Raw genomic sequence first — 9,105 nt, forward strand, 5'->3', positions numbered from 1 at the left:
GTTTGTACTTGCTAATATTAATAGTTAAAACCTTAAATATACAGGACTACTTTAACAAGCAAGTGCCCCACCCTCTAATTCCTCTTCAATAACATTTCAACAGAAAAAAAAAAGAAATGCTCATGGGGTGAAGACTCTGCAATGTCTGCTAACAACCCAAGCTAAACTTGGCTCCTCCCCAATATCCAAGGATTTTAAACACCGATGTGTCACTTGAACTTTGTTCCCTTGATCCCAATTGCTACTTTCCTTGCTACTTATTAGCTGATCTTTTGCCCCAACTTGTGACTCAACTTATGATCTTAAGGCATCATTCAAAGTATGCCAGATATTTTTCCGCAAATAACAGGGGAGATGATAACAATTGAATGAGTGGAGGATTGATGTAATGCAGGGGTGTCAAACTCATTTTTTGTCGCGGGCCACATTGTAGTTACGGTTTGCCTTGGAGGGCCGCTATGAATTTTGGGAAACCATAGAAATGTTTAATCACCTCCACATATTACATACACAGCGCACAACAAATTGATGGAGAACTAGTTTTAAAATCAAAAGTTAAGAATGACTGCTATTGCGGATTACACATGACAATTTGAAATTTTAGTTCAGACTTCAGCAAGTATCATGGAACTTGACATGCTTAATTTGACTTTGCGGGCCACATAAAATGATGTGGCGGGCCAGATCTGGCCCCCGGGCCTTGACTTTGACACCTGTGCTGTAGTGGATTTATTTACCGTAAGCCATTCACTCCGTATTTTACTGTGGATTATCAGATTTTGTTGTGCGGATAATTCTGGGAGTTATGGTTTGTAAAAAGTTTGCCATTTCACCTTTTGAAAGGTTTAGGCACCCTGGACGCAGCGGTTAAAAGCGATGACGAGATGCGCCCACTCAACAACGGCAGCTCGGCGGCGTCTCAGGAGGAGGCGCGTCCGGAGGAGGCGCCGTCGCCACCCGCGCCGACGTTTTGGACGCTGCACAACGTCTACCTCCTGGCGCTCCTCGCGGTCTCCAACGCGCTCACCAACGGCGTCCTGCCGTCCGTCCAGAGCTTCACCTGTTTGCCTTACGGCACCATGACCTTCCACCTCTCGGTGGTCCTCGGCAACATCGCCAACCCGCTGGCCTGCTTCCTCGCCATGTTTGTGATCCTGAGGTGAGACGGGCAGGTGACAGCCGACTACGGACAGCTTGTCGTGCGCCCCAACCCGTCTGATCCCGACCCTCCAAATCCAAAATGGGGATTCTGAGCTAACGATTTTGCTTTGGCCTTGCAGGTCCTCTACGCGTCTGGGCGTCTTGTCCTTGGCAGGAGGGGCCTTTGCGGCATACCTGATGGTTCTGGCTTCCCGCAGTCCGTGTCCTCCTCTGCAGGGGACCACCACTGGTGTAGTTTTAGTGGTGAGTATCCAGGTTTTAATCTTGAAATCTTCGGCGAATAATATTCTGTATTGGTGCTGATATTTTTTCTGTCCTCATACTCGGAGTGCCGCCCCAAAAAAAAAAAAAAAAAGTTCTGATACTGCACCCGGTGATGTGGAGAGACTTAAAGGTAATTGTAGGTGACCACTGAAGACAGGGGTTTCAAACATATGGCACGTGGGCCGGAATCGGTCCCCGAGGATGTTCGATCAGGCCCGCAGGATAATTTAAAAGTGAAAAGCATAAAAGACACGGTATGAATATTTTTTAATAAGGTGCAATTCGTGGAGTATCCGCTAGGAGGACACACTGTTTTGATCAGAGTAGAAGACAACAGCAGTCTCCGTCAATGAGACAGACCCAACCCAGCAGACGCTGTCAAGGACGTGAATATAAGATAAGAAAACCTTTATTAGTCTTGCAATGGAGAAATTCCCAATTCACAGCAGCAAAGTTATGAAATATTTTATTCTTTACACATTTAATAGCACTCTCCTTAGTTTGTAAGGTGTAGGTAGGCAGGGAATAAATGTAATTTTATATGCACATGTGTAAATGGTTTCGAAATTCCTTTCTTTATAAATCTCGTTTCATCTTAAAAGTGCATGACTATATTTTTCAATACCAATTACTTGTTAAAGTTTTGTGCCTATGTCACAATCAGTGGGATCAGTTGCAATGCATATATGTGAATGATAAAAGTCAATTGCACATTTGTCGAAGGAAATCTGAGGTGCTTCATGAAATGTTTTGTAAAAGATATGTTCAGTCAATTACAACATTTTCCTAATGTTGTTGTGCTTCTTTTGACCAAAACAAAGTAAAGACATATTATTTTGGTTATTTATAGCAGAGTATGGTATCATTTTAATGGTCCGGCCCACTTGACATCTCCCGAGGCCGTATGCGGCCCACAATGTGAAATAAGTTTGACACCCCTGACTTAAGACCTAAAACATGACTGAAGTTGCCCCGCCGCAATTTGATTGTCTAACTTGAAGGATTCCCAAGAAGTCTTTTATTTATTTATTTTTCTCACTTTTATTTTGTCGTTCATCGAGGCTGTCCTCTTCTTTGTCTCTCCTTTGCCTCCTCTCCTATCTTAATGCATGTACTCTATTCAGATAGTGCCCCCTAGCGTTTAGACTGAGACACCACAGAACGGAAAAGCCTTGCGTTCCAGGCAACATTTTAAAGTGGGATTGTTACGTGTCACGTTCGCAGCCAAGTTGTCTGTTTAAAAAAACAAAAACTGTATTTATAGAGCACTCGAAAAACAACCGCCGCTGTGCACAAAGCGCCGTTCCAAAGTGTCAAATGAATTTTGGGGAAAAGTCGTGAAACACGGCAATCCTCCGCGCAAATGAGTAAACCGCCGCCTGGCTCCCTTTGCAGGTGGCTTCCTGGATCATGTTCACGGGGCTCTTCTCCTACCTGAAGGTGGTGATTGGCACGCTCCTGCACGAGGCGGGCCACGCCGGCCTGCTCTGGTGCGGCATCTCCATTCAAGCCGGCTCACTGCTGGGCGCGCTCGCCATGTTCCCGCTGGTCAACGTCTACAACGTCTTCAAGCGGGGGCAGGACTGCGTCGACGGGTGCAGCTGAAGCCAGATAAGAACCCCCCCCCCCTCCCTTTTTCTATTTTTACACCTTTAACACACAGCTCCCATAGAAGCAATAGAAGCATCACTTGCTTCTGAAGCATGACGCAGTCCAAACTGGTCGATGACAGTGGGAGTGTTGTTTTGCCGCACGCTGGCCGAGGGGCTCTTTGTGCGCCGGGAATTGAACCTGTTTTTTTTTTTACACTTGGACCATGTGACACTATTTCCCCAAGGACAGAACAACACAAACATCTCCTCAGTGAGTCGCCCTTTCAGTCTGCACTAATCGCTTCAATATTTCGCCATCCTTCCTAATGACTTCCTGCCATCTTTGTTTACACAAAAGACCCGCTCCTTGTTGCGCTGCTTTAACGTCAAAGTAGGAATTGTGGCTTTTTGTTTTTAAATCACCGTTGATTGGAATGAATTCGGATGATAGGGGGGGGGGCTTTTGAGCCGGCGTGGAAAAGTGAATGCGAATTTATTCTGGACCACACCAAGAGATCCGATAACCAACTCGCATTTTGCAGCGCGCAGCAGGCACCTGGTTCAAGCAAGCCATTACAAACCGGACGCCCAAAAAAAAACAAAAAACAAAAAAACAAGCTTGAGGAATTAAAACCCGCAGCCGCCAGTGTTGAGTACACGCTTCGATCACAAGTTTTCAAAGAAGTGACTGTGAGGCTTTTGTCATTTTCAGTGTTGAATTTGATTCCCAAAAAAAATGCAAAAGACGCAAACCAGTTCGGAACTTGTTCGCCGAAGCCAACGTTGAGAGCGTGTCAGGATCTTGGGTGCGAGTAGGACCTCTTGCAAAAAGGATGCTTGAGTTGTCGCCGTTTTCATCAATTGAACTCTTGTTTGCCTTCGTATGCGCCTGTCATGTGGAGCATCACATGGCTGCCGTGTGTGTGTGTGTGTGTGTGTGTGTGTGTGTGTGTGTGTGTGTGTGTGTGTGTGTGTGCGTGCGTGCGTGCGTGCGTGCGTGTGTGTGTGTGTGTTTTGCTCTTTTGTTGTCGCACACCAAAGTCAGGGGAACATACCAAAAGTCTACACACCTTTGTTGAAATGGCAGGATTTTGTGACATATTTTAAAAAAAAAAACACTTTTTTTTAACATTCATGTGCCTGACATATACAAGTTCCAACTCAATAAAAAAACAAAAGTGTTCTATCTATTCACGACATTGCCAACATTGACCGTAACGTGCCTCTGACTCACCTCAAATAACGTTGAGTTGTTTTAGTGGGCTTTTCCTGTCCTTTTGTTTGCGTTCTCGCAAAAGCTGGACTGTTTTCATAGCGACGCTGATTGCTTTACGGTCCGAAGAAAACAAGGTTCAAGTTTATGGCCGTCCTTTTCAAAAAAAAAAGAATGTTTGGCGCATAAGCAACACTGCTCATGCGTTTTATGTTTAGCGGTCACAGAAAACCTGCCGCTAAAACACGAGTGTGTGGACTTTTTATAAACGCTGGAAGTGGAGCCCTCTTAATCTGCATTTTGAATGAAGTATTCCCTGCATTTACTAAACCTCAGAGACCAGGAGTCTCATTGAGGTGAGGAGTTTTGGTTTTTGTTATTTCATTTTACTTGTTTAATCATACGCTGTCATACTTTTCATTCGGGAAAACAATGTTGATTAATAAAAATAGATGACTATTTAGTATGAATGACAACTCATGTGATAAAACATGTTTTATTTAATGTACGGTGTAACGGTGTCTTATTGAACTCATTCACTCCCAAAGACGTTTTTAAACGTCTTTTCAGACTTGGTCTAGAATTGGCTGGTACTAAATGAATTAATTTATCAATAACACATTAAAAAAAAAAAAACATCCTTTGGAATTGATGTAGACATTTATTGTCTTTGATGAAGTGGCCAGTTACAAACCCGCAAGCAAGTCCAACTTGCGTCTCATCATTTAAAAAAAAAAAAAAACACAGCTTGCAGGCAAAATGGTGCCAAACGACAACATGTGATCCCAACCCCCCCCACCGAGGTGTCAGACGGACCCGCTCTTGAAAACATTGCGATCAGCAAAAATCAGCACGTGGCACGGCTGGTTGAACGTGAACACGAGCGCGCCCGCCCTCGGCGAGGAGGGTCGGTCTTAATCCTGGACGTTGGGCTGCAGTCAGTCGCTCCGAACACTCCATCCCGAGTATTTGTGAGTATACATGTTTGACTTTTTTTTTTTTAAATAATGGTTTCATGCATGCATGTGTAGTCAAGTGTTTTTGTTGCTCCGCTAACACTTAGTGATTCTTTTCATTGTTGTCACTTTTTTGATTGTGGGCGGGGGCGAGGAGGATCAGCAATGTTGCTTTTTGATTTTATGAATGGCTGCGGCTCAATTGTACCGACCCTGACTGGCTTGAATAAAATGTAGTTGTTTTAATGATAAAGAATTGTTAAAAAAAAATATGAATGATGCCAAGTGCAGTTGTGATGTCTTAGCCTGAGCATCTGGGACTCGGTGGGGAGGCAGGAATGTCTCGAGTCCACCCCGGCCAAGTTTGATCCTGATCCTCTCAAGTCTTGTAAAGCCTCCTTAACAATAATAAACAAACCAGTCAGTCCCACTTTATATAATAGCCTTGCAGCATTGTTGATGCGAACTCAAGACTTGACTGGCGAGACACGTGCGTGCGCAACATTCCTTTATTTTAATGATTTCCAAATTGTTCTTTTCCTCACCCCCCTCATCGCAGGACCAGATAACGAAGTAAAGATTAACCCTGTACGACGACTGTCGCAAAGTTGACATCAAGACGCTTCCCCGCCGCAGGTAACACATTAATTTGCAACTTTTTTTTTCATTGATTTTTTTTTTTTTTATGCTACTCGACGTCAGCAGTACTGTACTGCACTTACAGAGGACTTGATGACCCTGGTCTAGGACACAGGTGTCAAAGTCAAGGCCCGGGGGCCAGATCTGGCCCGCCACATCATTTTATGTGGCCCGCAAAAGCAAATTAAGCATGTCAAGTTCAATGATGCATGCTACAGTCTGAACCAACATTTCAAATTGTCATATGTAATCCACAATAACAGTTATTGTTCTTGACTTCTGGTTTTAAAAGTAGTTATTCATCAATTTGTTGTGTGCTGTGTATGTAATACGTGGAGGTGATTAAACATTTACTGTATTGGGCCGAATATAAGACAGTGTTTTTTTGCATTGAAATAAGACTGAAAAAGTGGGGGTCGTCTTATATTCGGGGTCTAGACATTATACCCATTCACGACGCTAGGTGGCGCCAGATATCATTGAAGCGAATGCTGAACTTGACTCCCCCAGGCTGAAGCGAAACCCCTGTCACGAAGAATAAAAATAAAAATAGCGGCAGCACGAAGAAGAAAAACAAAAAAATAGCGGTAAGAAGGAAAAGAGAAGAAAATAATAGGAGACAGAACAGAAAATGGACAATCGTAGAGACAATCTGGAGAAAAGTGGGTCGAAGATCAGCCAGGTTAACCGGTAGCTGAGGAGAAGTTATGATGTAATTTACATTTCAAAAACCAGAAGCCATTCATTTACGAATGTGATTGCACTTTAGATTTGAATGAGGCAAAATAACATGCTTTTCCTCTCAAATATATTGTTCTAATCATTGGTTTCAGATGCACTGTCATTATTTTCTGTATAAAAATTAATTTGGTGTTCAAAAAGTCTTTTTTCAAACTTGAGTCTTGAAAAAGAGGGGGTCGTCTTATAATCAGGGCCGTCTTATATTCGGGCCAATACGGTATATGGTTTCCCAGAATTCATAACGGCCCTCCAAGGCAACCCGTAACTACAATGTGGCCCGTGACAAAAATGAGTTTGACACCTCTGGTCTAGGATTTTAGTGTCAACGAGGTTAATCTCGGACGACCAACCCTGAACTTTGTCCCTTCTAGAAAAGAACCTCGACCATGTCTGCGCTCACCCACCTGTTGGCGTGCCTCTTCGGTCTGGGCTCCTGGGTGTCCATCAGTGGTCTGTGGGTGGAGCTTCCATTGATCGTCCCCCAGATTCCGGAGGGCTGGTACCTCCCTTCGTACCTCTCGGTTCTCATCCAGATGGCCAACATCGGCCCGCTCCTGGTCACCCTGATGCACCGCTTCCGACCGGGAGCCCTCAACGAGACGGCGGTCATTTACGTCGTCATCGCCCTGGGCGTGGTGGCCAGTTTCCTGTTGGCTTTCTTCTGGAAGGAGACGCTTGTGGTGGCGGGGTCACCCCGCAGCGTGGCGTTACTCGTCCTCACCTTCTTCCTGGCCGCCGTCGACTGCACCTCCTCGGTTACCTTCCTTCCCTTCATGATGCGCCTCGAGCCCCAGTACCTCACCACCTACTATATCGGCGAGGGCATGAGCGGCCTTCTGCCGGCTGTCGTGGCGCTCGTCCAGGGCGTGGGTGTGATCCATTGCATCAACGGGACCCGCAGCCAAAACGCCACCGATGAGTTTCCGACGCTTCGGGCTCAGATGCAGCCGGCCAACTTTTCAGCCGAGGTGTTCTTCTTCTTCCTGAGTGCCATGATGCTGGTGTGCCTGGTGGTGTTTTTTCTGCTCAACCGTCACCCCGCCGTTGCCCGGGAGACGACCAAAAGCCACTACACCAGTGGGGTCCAGGAGAAGAACTGGGTGGAGAAGAGGCCCATGGTGAAGCCATACAGACCCTCAAGAGAGAAGAGCAGTTTTGGGGTTGGGACTTACAGCTGGATTCAAGTGTCGTACATCTTCGTGATCCTGGCGTGGGTCAACGCTCTCACCAACGCCGTGCTTCCGTCGGTGCAGTCGTACTCGTGCATGCCGTACGGAAACAAAGCCTACCACCTGTCCGCCACCATGGCGGCGGTGTCCAATCCTCTGGCCTGCTTCATCGCCATGTTTTTTCCAATAAGGCAAGTCGGTCAGAACTGTCATTCTTGATCCTCGGAGTATTTATTTATTTTTTTTTTACAAACCACAGATGTGAGTGTTTAAAACGGCGAAAAATGAAAACATGCAAACGATGTCTCATTTGTAACCAGATCCTTGTGGCTGATGGGGGCGCTCACATTGCTGGGCAGTGGCGTGGGGGCTTTTATAATGAGCATGGCTGCCCTGAGTCCGTGCCCGTTGTTGGTGAACACCGTCTGGGGCGTCGTCGTCATGGTGAGCTGAGGAAACATTTTCCCGGTTGAGGGACGACTTTGTTTAACGGGCTGCCTCGCATTTACTCACACGCTGCAGGTGCTGGCGTGGATCGTCATGGTCCTCACTCTGTCCTACGTCAAGGTGATCATCGGCGTGATCCTGCGCGACGAGGGCCACTGCGCCTTGGTGTGGTGCGGGGCTGTGGTGCAGCTGGGCTCCCTGCTGGGCGCCGTCGCCATGTTCCCCATGGTCAGCGTGTACAGCCTTTTTGCATCGGGCGATCCTTGCAATACCCGATGCCCATGACGGAGCCAGGAGGTGCATTTGTTGTTGTTTTTTTTTTTATTTTTTTATTTTTTTTTGGACTGGTTTCACATGCTAACAGGACATTGAGCCTACATGGAAAATGTGTGTGAATGAATTTCACCCTCTCATTACTGTATATTTAGACTCCGGTGAGATTTTACGTTCGAATTGGAGAAATTGTGTAGGGGTAATATTGAGTATTTTTCTCATGGACTGTTTTGATCTAGAATTGTTAACTTTCATTTTGTTTGTGTCACGTGTAAATAAATAGCTACCGACACTTTACTGCAGCTGCTCTCTGTGACGTTGCTTTCAGGATGGTTTCATGTGAATGTTTTTTTTTTTTTTTTCAACGGAATATATACCGGTACATAATTCGATGTGATCTAGGTTCTCAAGGGAGGAGATGGAACTATATTTTGAATTTCTGAAACCGTATTCATTGATATTTCATGATGACATGAGATTTTATTGAGTAAGGTGTTTTTTTTTTACTTTAAAAAACAACCATGTATATATGTATATAAGGCGTGTTTTACATTAAAATAAGACCATGTATTGTCAGTTTTTTTACAGCAAAAATACGAAAATGTACAGTAAGCCGTTTTTAGCCGAAAAAAGCGACCATGTATAGTAAG

The 9,105-nt window shown here is 45.2% G+C and overlaps 2 protein-coding genes across 4 annotated transcripts in view; both read left to right on the plus strand.

The window, feature by feature from the left end:
* The window catches only part of slc52a2 (solute carrier family 52 member 2), a 6,746-nt gene extending 2,010 nt beyond the window's left edge, over nucleotides 1-4,736 (plus strand). The window contains exons 4-7 of one of the 2 annotated variants that reach the window (XM_019874110.1): nucleotides 844-1,159; nucleotides 1,281-1,404; nucleotides 2,821-3,042; nucleotides 3,074-4,736. In XM_019874110.1, the coding sequence (XP_019729669.1) occupies nucleotides 844-1,159; nucleotides 1,281-1,404; nucleotides 2,821-3,030 (650 nt within the window). In that variant the 3' untranslated portion in view covers nucleotides 3,031-3,042; nucleotides 3,074-4,736. Of the gene's footprint in view, nucleotides 1-843; nucleotides 1,160-1,280; nucleotides 1,405-2,820; nucleotides 3,046-3,073 lie in introns of those variants that run through there. The other variant, XM_019874112.1, reaches the window with a different exon arrangement.
* Nucleotides 4,737-4,821: 85 nt separating this feature from the next.
* On the plus strand, nucleotides 4,822-8,750 carry slc52a3-2a (solute carrier family 52 member 3-2a). 2 transcript variants are annotated; one of them, XM_019874096.1, is made up of 5 exons: nucleotides 4,822-5,201; nucleotides 5,746-5,822; nucleotides 6,938-7,926; nucleotides 8,056-8,179; nucleotides 8,258-8,467. In XM_019874096.1, exons 3-5 carry the CDS (start codon nucleotides 6,953-6,955, stop codon nucleotides 8,465-8,467), a joined length of 1,308 nt encoding a protein of 435 aa, XP_019729655.1. In that variant the 5' UTR covers nucleotides 4,822-5,201; nucleotides 5,746-5,822; nucleotides 6,938-6,952. The 2 variants fall into 2 exon arrangements, with proteins under 2 accessions (XP_019729655.1, XP_019729656.1); XM_019874097.1 differs by lacking the exons at nucleotides 4,822-5,201; nucleotides 5,746-5,822 and having other exon boundaries at nucleotides 6,953-7,926; nucleotides 8,258-8,750.
* The last annotated feature ends 355 nt before the right edge of the window (nucleotides 8,751-9,105 follow it).

Source organism: Hippocampus comes, unplaced genomic scaffold, assembly GCF_001891065.2.
Source record: "Hippocampus comes isolate QL1 unplaced genomic scaffold, H_comes_QL1_v1.1 scaffold166, whole genome shotgun sequence".
Lineage (NCBI taxonomy): Eukaryota > Metazoa > Chordata > Actinopteri > Syngnathiformes > Syngnathidae > Hippocampus > Hippocampus comes.